Below are 14,615 nucleotides of genomic sequence, written 5' to 3' on the forward strand. Positions count from 1 at the left end.
TCTCCCTCTCGTGCGAGCCGTGAACGGGCCAGTGGCTATAACGGGTCGTGCTTGCGCCTAGCACGCCGTGCCACACATGCGGCCCAAGCACGACACGGCTGGTGTGCCGGGCCACCACGAGCTCGTTAGTCACTGTGCCAGGCCGAGTGCATGTCGGGCCATATCCGTGCCGGGCTCTGGGCCGTCTGACTGGCCCGACCCGTCTGGACATCACTAGCCGTCGGCAGGCAGCGAAACCGAATCGATCAAAACGAATATATATGCACACTAAATTTAGAGAACGCTGCTGAAGATAGTGAAGATACATAAAATGAAAAATATTTTCTTTAGATGATGAAATTTAGCAAACGTAACTGGAGACAGACTTATATTGGATTCAACGATATAACCATAAATACAGATAACACACCTGCCTGTGACACTGCATGTGATGTGTCTGGAGTTCTCTGGACAAGTGCGATGAACCTGCATGGTGCCTGCCTGTATGAGATGAGTTTATGTTACTCGATCACGGAGTTGTCAACGTACGTGGAACGAGCTGCGTTGCGCACATACATCGATCGTGATCCATGCATGAGCATGATCACTTGGACCGGCGGTCTTTCAATTTGTTTATTAGCTGGCGTCTGAAACCTGTGTTACCCTGCGCCCCGGCAAGAGGCCGGCCGGTGAGAGACCATATACAGATATACACTGCACCCTGGTCTCTCTCATCTCTCTCAACACAACCGTAACCACGCATATATACAAAAAGCACCGATCGAGCAGGTACTGAATGAACATCACAAACCGCTTTGAATTGTTACAATAATATAATACAAGAACGCGCCCAGACCCAGACAGTTATGCCTAATCATATATCTACCTTGATAGCATTATATAAATAGCACTTCCACTTAGCAGTGACGGCTATACCAGCACAGACACTATTTCGCTTTAAGAGCTCAAAAGATCCAGAACATATTTAAGGTTACAAATATGATTTCAAAACATGAATATCCATACCAATATACACAAGATCTATCATATTTAAAACAATAACAAATCATATGCACATATCTCTATCACATCCACATATCATCAGTTGGTCTAAACACATATATGTCTAATCATGTCGATCACTTCACCACCGGAGAATGAGCCTTCCGTTCAACCACTTTTATTCCCGGTTGATTCAAAACCCAACCTGTATTGATACTAGCTTCAGTGCTAGTTTTTAATCTAGGGGTCCATGAAAAAGACATTAGTACCAATATTAAGTACCAATACAAGAACCGGTATCAATACCCTAAGCATCGGTTCTATATAAAAAACCATATCTAAAATGTAAATATATAGTACCAGTTAGAAACACCAACTGATACTAAAGATCCCGCAGCTGGCTCAAAAACCATAGACACCTATAGTACTGTTTTTTTATAAGAACTGATACTGAAAGGTATTTTTCTTTCCCGCCAGCACAATTAGAATTCCTGCTAAAATAAGTTTAGCACCAATTCTTTTATAAAACCGGCACTAAAAGTTAAGCATTTAGTACCGGTTCTTTGTTAGGGAGGTCTCCTCTATAAATGTTGCCCTCTACCAAGCCTTTCTCATTCGTGAGCAATAATGGATGTGTTGAGTATGTGCCACTGAGTGACACACTCAGACTGTATACTATTTAAAAGTTTTGAGTGTGTTGAGTGTCATTGCAGCACTGATACCCAGACACCATACTAGAGGGTCTAATCAGATTTGTAATACTCAATTTTGAGTGTATACTTTATCGTTATGCATCATCTCACTGCCGGACATTCAAAAACATTCGGCATACTCAGTCGGACGCTAAAAACATTCGACAAACTCTTTACTGAAGGTAATACTCAATACAAAAATTTCGGTAAACTGAGTAATGACTTATTTATCGGGTGTTTGACAAAATACACTAAACAAAGCGTTGAGCATCGGACAAAAAGTCGGATTCCCATGGTACGCGTGGTGTCAGTGTCAATGCGCACGATCGCACGTAAGCATCACAGTTAACTACTGCTGCTAACCAATTGAAACCAGTAGCTAGCTCCTTGGCAGCCTACATGATTTAGAGAGAGGGAGGGATCTAGCGTGCGTGTGCGTGTGCGTGCGCATGCATGGTTTGGTCGACCGCCCAAACCACTGAGCCCACGTACGTACGGAGTACGTGTCATTGTCCGCGCGTGCAGACAGACTGCGACGTCACTCCTGTTGGAATTAATTATATGGACTTTTTTCTGCGTTGTTCCTCCTAATAATTGATAAATCTTAAAACCACAATCATATATTAGTGCATGAACAAACGAACATGTATATATGCAATGTCTAGACAAAATTGGGATAGATAATGATGAATAGATTAACAGTTGCCGCACCTACATCAGATCATATGGGTACAGTAGCTAATTGGGATGATATATGGTCACACTTCTGTGTAATGCTAAAAAGGCCGATACACTGTCATCTATCGTCTACTAATTACGAATTCAGTTTTTGCTACTCCTATATATATACGTAAGTTTATTAAGAGCAGCAGATGCGACACTAGATAACAATAATCCATGCTCCGGCCGGCTGTGTGGGTGGTTGTTAGTACACCACAAAGCATATCTCTCGATCTCCGCCCAAATTAGAACAAACCACCAAAAAACACTAAAAACGGGAGAGAGAGATAAAGAAAATAGTGGTCACACTGCTCCCTCGCTTTACTATTAGGGCAAGTTTGGGAGAACACCATTTTCTCAAGAGATTTTTATTTTTTCAAGTAAAAATAAACTAATTCTTTTGGAAAAACAAAATTCCTTTGAGAAAATGGGGTTCCTAAACTAGCCCTTAGTTGTTGTTTAAGACAGCGACACGGTCTCCAAAATATAATTTTGATCAATATTTTTTTTTTGTTAAAATGCAAATAAAATCTTAATACATTTATAATTTTTTATAAAAGTACTTGTTAATATAAATCGGTGTTGATGCTGTGATGCACCAACATCGGTGCAGCATGCAGTCCATCGTGTGCAATATAACGCGTGCATGCATATGCGTAGTGTACTAGCAGTGTATCAGGTCAAGCAAGCAAGCAAGCACGCAGCGGCAGAGCAGTTAAGCACGCTGCACCGCCCAAATTCCCCGCCTCAAACTGATCAATGCCAAAAAAAAAAGAAGGATCCTGCCTATTTTGAACCCTAGCATGCTGTACTTAATTACCTGTTAATTAATCGACAAGCATTTGAAAGTACTCTCACTCCTGTCTGTGTCTTGGTGTCTGTCTCTGTCTACTCGATCTGGAATCCAAGAAACTTCATGACGTACGATCGTCGATCAGTGGGCCGCGAGCCGTGGAATTCGGTCCAAAAGATTCTTTTGTTGGAGCATTGTTTCCAGCTCCGTCGTCGTCCTCAGTACGTGTAGGAGGTTGCAGGAACATAAGGTATCTCTGCGTTGTGTTGTGTTGTGTTGTGTTGTAGGAGGTTGCAGGAACATAAATGGAGTGGCTCTTAAAGAGTCAGGTGCTCTACGGGCTCCAAGACAAAAAAGTTAAAAAAAATATTGAGACAAAGGAATAAGCGAAGAGCCAACCTTATAACTAACTTTATTATATGAGTGTATTTATTTTTACCTGCTATACATGACACGACAAATTTGTAAGGACGAACACCAAGCAGGAAGGTAATAGTGGCCATTAGGCTAAAACTCCTACAAGAATCTATTAGAAGAGACCTGTCGGTTTGAATAATATCTCTAAACTATCTTCGTTCTGATTCCAGATTGCGCTCAGGATAAGCGTACATCCTCGCGCTTACACACACTCGCTTTATCTCCATAACTTTTCCATCATTTAGGTACGTTTTTTATTATATATAATACAAGCGTACATATGCATGCAGATGTAAACTATATGTTCTGAACATTAATTTTTTGAAGTGTCCAATTGTAACGACGAGATAAGCTAGCTTGGTCTATATCTAGCAAGCCATCCAAATAAAGCAAAGGTGAACAATAAACTAACGCAAAACAGACAAATATTTTTTTTGAGAGGTTTCTGCTTCCGGACCACAGCACCGCAGTAAGTAGTATAGTTTATACATACACCACATGAAGGTCTACAAAAACTTATCAAACTTTACAAATTAATCTCTTGGTAACTTGTTTTTCTTCTACTAAGGCTAGTTTGGGAACCTTAATTTACCAAGAGATTTCTATTTTCGCAAGTGAAAATTAACTAATTACCCATGAGATAATGAAAAAACCCTTCCTAAACTAATCTTTATTGGAATTTTTTTGTAATCATGGAGACCATCAACCATGCATGCATGTTGGTAGCTCCCACCCCCCCCCCCCCCCCCCCCCCCCCACCAAAAAAAAGAAAGAAAGATAGGAGCTTTATTTGGTGGTTAGCTAAAGCAACGGCATAACTATCCTTTCCGATCCATGCGGTATCAGGGGAAAAAAAAGAGCATCGTTAACCGTGTTCTTTCGCGAGGCGGGTTTTGGGCTTAAATTAACACCCACCCACCCAGCCCAACTAGGGCTGCTACTGCCTACTGGCCTAGGCCCCACCGCCGCCAACCAAAAGCAGCAAGGCTCGAGAAAACGGAGGAGCAGGGCGTAGTGGCGAGAGAAAGACGGGAGACGGAGATCCATCATTATTCATTAATGTGTGTTGTGTCGTGTTGTTTGTGCAAATCAGAGGAGATCATGGCCTTAGTCTGATTTTTAGTTTATTGGTGGCTGCCTGCCTGTCTGTTGATCGTTGAAAATAACTGTCACGGGCATCCTCCTAGTATGCTGTCCCGTCCCGCACTTGACTGGAGCCCGGCATGGACCGGGTTGTCGGGTTCGCTCTTCCTCCTTCACTGCCACTGCTCTTGGAATGAAACGAAAAACGAAGAACCTGAGCTAGTGGATCGGAGTCGTCGGACGGACCCTGCAGTGTGCGTGCAGGACCCGACCGGCAGTTGGCATGGCAGTACGGCAGTACACATGCGATGCGATGGGCCGCCTAACCCGTGACCCGATCGACCCGACGGGCACTGCCGCACTGGCGGAGTGCGAGAGGCGGGGCCGGGCTGTCCCGGGTCGGCCTGGCCGCGCACGGCTGCACCTGCACCCTGCCCCGCAACCACCCCCAGCTGTCTGTGTGTGTCTGTACGCGCACCGGCACCGCACGCACGCCCATGGCCCATCGGCCGTCGGCATCGGCGCATGTCCCCGCCTTCCTTTTCCTTCTCGCCTCTGGGCTCCGCTCTGGCACGTACGTGCGCGTGCTGCCCCTCTATCTCCTCCTATCTATAAAACACCACGCCGGACCGGACCACACGCACAGCGGCATCACCAGCTACAGCTAGCATAGCAAGGACCACGACGTGCCGACGGCAGAGAAGCGCAACTCAACTCGTCGGGCTTCCTTTTTCCCGTTCTTTGAGGCGCAAAGGAAAAACCAAGCAAGAGGGAGAAGGCTACCTAACCTAGCTAGCTAAGGACGAGCAATGGAGGTGGCCGCAGCAGCGAGCTACAGCTACTACGGCTTGGAGGCGGCCGACGACGACGTCGACAACCTCAGGGCCACGGAGCTCAGGCTCGGCCTGCCGGGCACGGAGGCGGCGGAGGAGGAGGAGGAGGCCCGGCAGGCCCAGAAGGTGGCGGCGCCGCCGCCGTCCACGCCCAGGGGCAAGAAGCGCGACGGCGTCAGCGGCGGGATCGACGCCGCGCCGCCGGCCGCCAAGTGAGTCCCAGAGTCCGCTCTCTGTCCACTAACTAGTAACTACCGAGCGAATGGAGTGCTCGGTTGTTCACGGTCACCGCGCCCGCGCGCGCGCATCAGATCTTCAGCAAGCAAAGCAAGCAAGCATTCGCTCACGCATCCACGCTTGTTGCAGGGCTCAGGTGGTGGGGTGGCCGCCGGTGAGGTCGTACAGGAAGAGCTGCTTCCAGCAGCAGCAGGCGGGCGCCAAGGGCAAGCCAGCGGCGGCGGATGAGGGTGCTCCGGGTCCGGCGGGCGGCGGGGTGTTCGTGAAGGTGAGCATGGACGGCGCGCCCTACCTCAGGAAGGTGGACCTCGGCACGTGCGGGGGCTACCGCCAGCTGCGGGAGGCGCTGGAAGCCATGTTCCTCTGCTTCTCCGGGCCGGGCTCGGGCGACGCGTCCGGCGGCGGCGGCGGCGGCAGCCCCTCCGACTTCGCCGTCACCTACGAGGACAAGGACGGCGACCTCATGCTCGTCGGCGACGTGCCCTTCAGGTGAGGCTCTAGCTCTCTCGCTGCTGATCCGTGTTGGATTGGATCCGGGGAATGTTCGGACCGCGTGTCTGATGTGGCTCGTCTGCTGCTCGCTTCAATCCCGCGTTCGTTTTTTTTTTTTTTGGGAAATTTGGATCCATACCATTAAAAGACCACTTTGGATTCATACCATTACTATCTCACTTACATGTGGGTTCACATGAGTCAATGACATGTGGGGTCCATGGTATATATCTAAAATTTGGATCTTTTAATGGTATAGATCCAATTGTTCCTTTTTTTTTCTCCGCAGCATGTTCATCGGCACCTGCAAGCGGCTGAGGATCATGAAGGGGTCTGAGGCCAGACTAGGCCTCGGGTCAGCCAAGAACAACGACTGAGGGAGAGGGAGACGACGACCATTGTGCAGACCCGACCGAGATCCACGCACACGGCGGCTTGTGCACGCGTGAGCGGGGGATTGTTGTGCGTCCGAGGCATGGGGTAGTATGGGCTTGTGTTGTACCATCCCCTCCTCGTCTGCCATCAATGAGAAGATGAAGCTGCTTGCTTGGATTGGAACGAGGGGACGGAGATGGAGAGAGATAGAAAAGCTTTAATTTGTGCATCCAACCAAGTGGAGTGGAGTGGAATGATGTGTGGTCGCTTTGTTCTTTTGTTTTTTTTTTATTTTGTGGTACTAGTAGGGGGTGTTAGCAACACAAAAGGAGTGGAGTTGAATCTCCATGCACGCGTGTCTGTACAAAAGCTAAAGATCACTCTTCTTTCCCTGTCTTAAGTTACATATCTCTATTACTTATTAAGTTAGCAATAGTAGCCTGCCTTTTTGTGTTCTGTCATTCTGCGATCTCAGCCGTCCATTCTACCGTTCTACAATCTCAGCCGTCCAATCCCGCACACCAGTTTTCCGCGCGCAGAAAAAAAAATCAAACCATGGCTGCCTAGGGATCAAACCTTGGATCTATTTGAGCAGAATGCCTAGCCTTCCACCCTCTAGCCAACATGACTCATGTTGAATTGTGTACAACTTCAACTAAAACGTTTTTTGTGTTTAACCCACCGTCCACTCTATATGCTCACTGAGTCTAGAAAAACATTTATAGCTTGGCCCCTGATCTTTCTGAAATTTGGGACGCGGTCCAGGAAATAAAGAAATTAGGGAAAAAGAGTTTAGAAATTGATTTTTAGTTTAAAAATAATTGCAGAAACCCATTTAATTCATGGAAATTTCATATTAAATCCAAATGAGTTCATTCCAATTTCAATAATTCTATAATATTATTTTTATCACATAATACCTCTGTTTTGTCATGAAAACAACAATAAAATTGATTTCCTAATTAATCCTATATCAAATACATAGAAACTTTGGAAATTCGTAACTTCCCCATTTTAATTCCAAATTGAATCGTTCGAGTTGTGTTAGTCTCGTATGAATATTTACTACGCAGTAACAACATTGATTATACCATGTTTCATACTTTTATAATTAGATATTTATTTATCCTATGTTAATTGGGTTAATCTATGTCTATTGGATTAATTTATTTAATATATTAATATAGTATTCTAACTTTGTGGTTATACGATGTTTGACCATTAGTCTTGCAAACACACACTTACCTTTTTGTTTAAGCAAAAGTGTATGGTGGTACGTGTCCAATGACTAACAATGTACGAGAGAATTTCTTCCGGTATGTGTGTAACGTGCTCTCCAATAATGAGACCATACAAATCGTGATATATATCAAAGTCTGCATGATACTGATGGTTGCAATGTAGTGGTGAAACAGATAGAATATAAATAACAAAATTTATGTATGGCCAGAATCACAAATTGATTATGAAACATTTTCTCATAACGGTATAACACATATTTTGTATATAAGTTATCATAGTATACCGGTATTATATATTCCCGTTGCAACGCACGGGCATTCAGCTATCATGTATAAAAGTCTGCACGGTACTGTTGGTTGCAATGTAGTGATGAAATAGTTAGATTGAAATAACAAAATTTATGTATGGCTAGGATCACAAATTAAGTACGAAACATTTTCACATAACAGTATAACACACATTTGTTCATAAGTTATCATGATATTAAATGTTTCCGTTGCAACGCACGGGCACCCACCTATATGTGTTTATGTCTACATCTATGACAGGAAACACATCTACTACATCTCTCTCCAAGCTCACTTGCTACCATTGCACAATGCGTAGTAGTAGATAAGTATCACCGATATTCTTGAATTATATTTTTGGATGGAGGTAATATTATTTAAAGAAGAGCTTTGCGTGCTATTTCTTTTGTTTGAATAATGCATTATACTTAAATTCCCTTTTTTGCATGTGTGAAATTTTTTCTTCGTAATATTTTTTCCATGGATCAGACTTGTGAGTCATTTTCATAAACCAACGCCAAGCATGAATCCATGTTTCCTACTTCAAACCCCGAACAAACTCCATGAGCAGGAGGCATTCACGTTGTCGTCGCTCATAGATGACGAGAAGAAGCTTGGCGACTGTCAGTTCGACCTCTAAAAGCAGTCTTACGCGGTCGCATGCGCCGCTGTGTACGACAAGCTCCCGCGAAGCCGCCGCTTGGACGCGGTCCAGAGCAGCTGCACCGCGTTGTCCATTGTTAAGCAGGGGGGCCTCATGGTTGTCGCCAACGTCGACGACTCTCGGGTTGTTCTGGACACCGCATCCGACGACGACGCCATCACGCCATCCAGCTCATCGTCCACCTGAAGCCCAACCTGCCACGTAAGTCGCTACTGACCGGACATGAATTCTTGTGCGCTGGGATGATGGACGTTGCTGACGTTGTGTGAGTGTCCTCGAACATGATGTATGTAGTGGAATAGCGCATTCGGTGGTGCAACGGCCAGGGGTACTACCTCGCTGATGAGCCCAGGGTGCACTTCGTTTGGCAGCCCAACCAAGAGTCATCGGTACTCGTCATGTCGCGTGCGTTCGACGACTACTATATCGAGGATTGTGGCGTCAACTTGGCGCAGGAGGTGACACAGAGGAGGATCGACAACAGTGACCAGTTCGTCATCCTCGCCACCGTCAGGGTAGCTTTTGTGTCGGCCTGCCTTTAATTCTCTTCGCAAACACATACACACTTACCTTTTTGTTTAAGCAAGAGCATATGGTGATGCGTGTATGATGACTAACGATGTACGAGGGAATTTTTTCGGCATGTGTGGAACGTGCTCGTGCTCTCCAATGATGAGACCATACAAATCGTGGCATATATCGAAGTCTGCATGATACTGATGGTTGCAATGTAGTGGTGAAATAACTAGATTAAAATAACAAAATTTATGTATGGCTAGGATCACAAATTAATTATGAAACATTTTCTCATAACAATATAACACAGATTTTGTATATAAGTTATCGTAGTATACTGGTATTATATATTCCCGTTGCAACGCACGGGCATCCAGCTAGTTATTGTTGAATAACGTAGTTGTCGCAGATCTCCGATCCGGACCCGAACCCTCCCAACAGCAGTAGGGGCGTGAGAAGTTGTAGAAGCCCACTCCCTTCCCAGTAACCCAACACAGAGAGGAACAAGAGACACAATAGATGGAAGCTCTTTCTATCTCTCTTTATTATGAGGGGTATGGATACATATATATATAATCTGTGTACCCCCTAAGGGCAGTTTCGGTATTAATTAGCCCATTAAACCCCTTTTAGGGTTTCTCAACACTCCCCCTTAGACGAATACCGTGACGACTTATGTCTCATCAAAAACTCCGAAAAACCCAGTGGGAAAAAATGGAGAAAGAGAGCATAGTGCCACTCGATGTATTGCACTTGTTGCCTCGTTAAAAACCATTTGTGAGAAACTTCAGGAAAACTCACAATGGGAAAAAAAGTACAACGGGTGTCTTCAGGACAACTATAACCTTCAAGGTGTATAATATACGATCTTCAGGTCGAATTGTAAGGGCTGAAGTTCAGAGGTGATCTCCCCCTGAACCCTGCAGGTCTCTCAAATGCCTCATCCCTATACCTCGTACACATTTTCTGAATGTGACTGCAGGTAAGGATTTAGTGAATAAATCAGCCAGATTATCACAAGACTTGACTTGCAGGATTTTTACCTCACCCTCGTTCTGGAGTTCATGAGGATAAAAATACTTAGGACAGATATGCTTAGTCATATTGCTCTTAATATAGCCCGTTTCCATTTGTGCAACGCATGCAACATTATCTTCATAGATAATGGTGGGGGTATTTGCGGTGTTATAACCACATGACTTCTGGATGTAGTTAGTCATCCGTCGTAGCCAAGCACATTCTCGTGCGGCTTCATATAGCGAGATTATTTCTGAGTGGTTAGTAGATGTTGTTACTAATGTCTGTTTGCACGATCTCCAGGATACAGCAGTACCACCACATAGAAATACAAAGTCAGTCTGAGATATACCATTATGGGGATCTGACTGATATCCAGCATCAGCATAGCCCACCATAGTCTGGTCCTGATTCTTCGGAAAAAACAGGCCAAGATCTTGAGTGCCTTTGAGGTATCTAAGTATAGTCGTAACACCTACCAAATGTCTTCTGCTTGGGTCTGCACTGTATCTAGCTAGTAGATTTACCGCGAATGCAATATCAGGTCTGGTGCAGTTCGCAAGGTACATCAGTGCTCCAATAGCGCTAAGGTAAGGAACTTCAGGTCCCAACGATTTCTCGTCATCGCTCTTTGGCCTAAATGGGTCAGTATCCATTTCGAGGGATCTCACGACCATCGGGGTCTTTAAAGGGTGAGCTTTAATCATATTAAATCTCTCAAGGACCTTTTTACAATAGGTCGACTGGTGTACAAATATTCCTTCTAGGAGATGCTTCATTTGTAGGCCCAAGCAAAACTTGGTTTCTCCCAAGTCTTTCATTTCAAACTCTGTCTTGAGGTAGGCGCCGACCTCCTCAATATCCTCAGCATATCCAATGATATTCAAGTCATCAACATAGACCGAAACTATGCAAAAACCCTTCTGGGATTTTCTAATGAATACATAAGGAGAATCTGGATTATTTACGTATCCCTTCTTCAGGGGGAATTCGCTGAGCCAATTGTACCACATCCGCACAGATTGTTTAAGCCCATACAGCGCCCTCTGCAACTTAACGTTGTACACGTTGCAATTTGACTTGGCATCCGGAACTCTCAGCCCATCCGGGACCTTCATATAGATTTCCGAATCCAGTGACCCATACAAGTATGCGGTCACTACATCCATCATCTGCATTTTAAGTGTAAACCTACTGCCAGTGATATCAAATATCAGAACGTTGTGCCACTCATTACCGGGGAGTAAGTTTCATCGTAATCGATGTTGGGTCTCTGCGTGAACCCTTGTGCTACAAGTCTCGCTTTGTATCTCACCACCACGTTGTTCGCGTCCCTCTTTCGGACGAACACCCATTTGAACCTGACTAGGGTAACATTGGGGGCGTGCGGGTGACAGGCCCAAATACTTGCCTCTTTGAAAGCGAGAGCAATTCCGTCTCTATTGCTTCTTTCCATCTGACCAATCTGAGCGCTTCTGGCACTCTGCCATGGACTTTGGTTCAGGATCCTCAGCAATCACAACAACGATCATAGAGACGAAATCAGTGTCGACAACTGTAGTCTTTCGGTTATATAACTCTCTCGTCTCAACATAGTTTATGGCAATTTCTTCAACTGAATCATCCGGTTCTTTGTGATTTCCCAAGTTATTTGAAACCGGTTGTTCCGAAATCCTTGTGCTTTTATTTGTGCGCATATTTGCACTAGGACATTCACCTTCAAGGTGTGTCACTGCTGGAACATCTGAAAGGGAGCACGTTGCATTCTCTTCAGTAACTTGCCGGTGCAGGCGTCCCCGCTTAGCTGATACTGAATCATCCGGTTTTCTCCCCCTTTTCCTAGGATGGGGAGTACGAGTAGAGTCCATACCCTGCAGAGGTATCTCCACTCTCTCCGGTGCATTTGCCGCAGGAATATGCGACTTCGACACTCCTCTTATATTAGTAAAGGCATCTGGCAGATTATTTGCTAAGTTTTGCAGGTGTATTATTCGTTGAACTTCAAGTTCGGTTTCTCTAGTGCGTGGGTCAAGCGATTGGATGCTACTAGCACTCCATTCTATTTCTTGGCATTCTTTGTTATTAAGGTATAATCCTCCCCCTAATGCCGAGAAATGCTCTTCATCGAAGATGCTATCAGCGTACCGAGCCATGAACAGATCCCCGGCTCTAGGCTCTAAATATTTGATTATGGACATAGATTCATAACCAACATAGATCCCCAACTTCCGGTGAGGTCCCATAGATGTACGCTGGGGTGGTGATATCGACACGTATACAGCACAGCCGAATTTTCGCATATGGGAAACCACTGGTTGTTGACCACATGTTAACTGGTGGGGAGAAGTAGAGTGGTAAGCAGATGGTCTATATTGGATTAAGGCCGCAGCGTGCAAAACTGCGTGTCCCCAACAACTGGTCGGGAGTTTGCTATCTTATAGAAGTGGCCTGGCTATGAATTTTATTCTTTTAATTAAGGACTCAGCAGGTCTATTCTGTGTATGGACATGCTGTACAGAATGCTCTACATTTATGCCCAAAGCAAGACAATAGTCATTAAAGGCCTTTGAGGTAAACTCTCCGGCATTATCCATCCTGATTGACTGAATGCGGTTCTCCGGGAAGCTCGCACGCAAACGGATAATTTGGGCAATAAATTTTGCAAATGCGTGGTTCCGCGTGAACAACAGGCACACGTGGCTCCACTTAGTAGAAGCATCTATAAGAACCATAAAATATCTGAAGGGCCCTGATAGGGGGTTGATTGGACCATAGATATCACCATGAAGTCTCTGCAGGAAACTCGGGGACTCAGCCTTTACTTTCAGGTAAGAGGTGAGAGCACCTAGAGGGGGGGTGAATAGGTGATCCTATAAAAACTTAAAACTTAATCCACAACACTTGATTAGGAGTTAGCACGGTTAAGCCAAGTGGCTAGAGAAGAGATCTTGCACAACACGATAACCACAAAGAGATCAATACAGAGATGGCACAGTGGTTTATCCCGTGGTTCGGCCAAGTACAAAACTTGCCTACTCCACGTTGTGGCGTCCCAACGGACGAGGGTTGCAATCAACCCCTCTCAAGTGGTCCAAAGACCCACTTGAATACCACGGTGTTTTGCTTTCTTGACTATATCCCGTTTGCGAGGAATCTCCACAACTTGGAGCCTCTTGCCCTTACAATTGATGTTCACAAAGAAGCACGAAGTAAGGGAGGGATGAGCAACGCACACAAGACACAAAGATCACAGCAAATACGCACACACAAGACCCAGACTTGAGCTCAAGAGACTATCATAAGTTTCACACTAGAACGGAGCTCAAATCATTAAGAATGTCGAACAAGTGCGCAAGAATGGAGTGTGAGTGATCAACAATGCTCAAGGGATGCTTGGTGCTCTCCTCCATGCGCCTAGGGGTCCCTTTTATAGCCCCAAGGCAGCTAGGAGCCGTTGAGAGCAATCTGGGAAGGCAATTCTTGCCTTCTGTTGTCTGGCGCACCGGACACTGTCCGGTGCGGATCTCCTTCCTTATCTGGCGAAGCCGACCGTTGGCGCTTTGGAGCCGTTGGTGCACCGGACACTGTCCGGTGCACACCGGACAGTCCGGTGCTCCCCTCCCGACCGTTGGCTCGGCCACGTGTCCCGCGCGGATCGCGCGGCCGACCGTTGGCTCACCGGACAGTCCGGTGAATTTTAGCCGTATGTCGTTAATCACTTCCCGAGAGCAGCAAGTTCGCCTGAGCCAGCCTGGCGCACCGGACACTGTCCGGTGCACCACCGGACAGTCCGGTGCACCCAGACAGAGCTGACTTTGGCTGAACAAAGCCATCTTTTAATTCCAACTTGATTTTCCTGTTTCCAGCACTTAGACACAATACATTAGTCTCTAAAACAATGTACTAAGTCTGAGAAACATACCTTTATCCTTGGTTTGTACTTTGTCCACCATTTAACACTTAGGCACCTGTGTTGGACACTAAATCACCAAAATACTTAGAAATGGCCCAAGAGCACATTTTCCTTTCAAGAGGGCTTAGTTATCAGTTTTCCTTTAGCACAAAGACGCATAGGAAGTCTTTAGGAATTTGTGTGGTTTTCATGCCATGGCCAATAGAGCTAGTTATGATGTTCCGCATCATCCTTAATCCAGGGTGTCCTAGTCTTTCATGTCATACTCGAAAAGACTCAGAATTTTTAAATATAGTAGACATCGCAACAAATTCTGGGGGTGGTTTAATTCTTGAGTAATACAACCCAGAGGA

The 14,615-nt window shown here is 45.5% G+C and overlaps 1 protein-coding gene across 4 annotated transcripts; it reads left to right on the forward strand.

Moving 5' to 3' along the window:
- Positions 1-5,262: 5,262 nt before the first annotated feature.
- On the forward strand, positions 5,263-7,079 carry LOC100384587 (uncharacterized). Of its 4 annotated transcripts, none has more exons than XM_008648296.4 (4): positions 5,263-5,731; positions 5,886-6,245; positions 6,397-6,459; positions 6,538-7,079. In XM_008648296.4, exons 1-3 carry the CDS (start codon positions 5,496-5,498, stop codon positions 6,446-6,448), a joined length of 648 nt encoding a protein of 215 aa, XP_008646518.1. In that variant the 5' UTR covers positions 5,263-5,495; the 3' UTR covers positions 6,449-6,459; positions 6,538-7,079. The 4 variants fall into 4 exon arrangements, with proteins under 4 accessions (XP_008646518.1, XP_008646513.1, XP_008646508.1 ...); XM_008648291.4 differs by having other exon boundaries at positions 5,265-5,731; positions 6,397-6,434; XM_008648286.4 differs by lacking the exon at positions 6,397-6,459 and having other exon boundaries at positions 5,276-5,731.
- The last annotated feature ends 7,536 nt before the right edge of the window (positions 7,080-14,615 follow it).

This window comes from Zea mays, chromosome 1 (genome assembly GCF_902167145.1).
Source record: "Zea mays cultivar B73 chromosome 1, Zm-B73-REFERENCE-NAM-5.0, whole genome shotgun sequence".
In the NCBI taxonomy this organism is placed as follows: Eukaryota; Viridiplantae; Streptophyta; class Magnoliopsida; order Poales; family Poaceae; genus Zea; species Zea mays.

What these genes read in the sequence shown, in the direction of transcription:
- LOC100384587 (XM_008648286.4), top strand. Translation starts at nt 5,496, where the DNA reads ATGGAGGTGGCCGCAGCAGCGAGCTACAGCTACTACGGCTTGGAGGCG. An exon ending in GCCGCGCCGCCGGCCGCCAA is followed by an intron (nt 5,732 to 5,885) that starts GTGAGTCCCAGA and finishes CGCTTGTTGCAG; the next exon opens with GGCTCAGGTGGTGGGGTGGC. An exon ending in GTCGGCGACGTGCCCTTCAG is followed by an intron (nt 6,246 to 6,537) that starts GTGAGGCTCTAG and finishes TTTTCTCCGCAG; the next exon opens with CATGTTCATCGGCACCTGCA.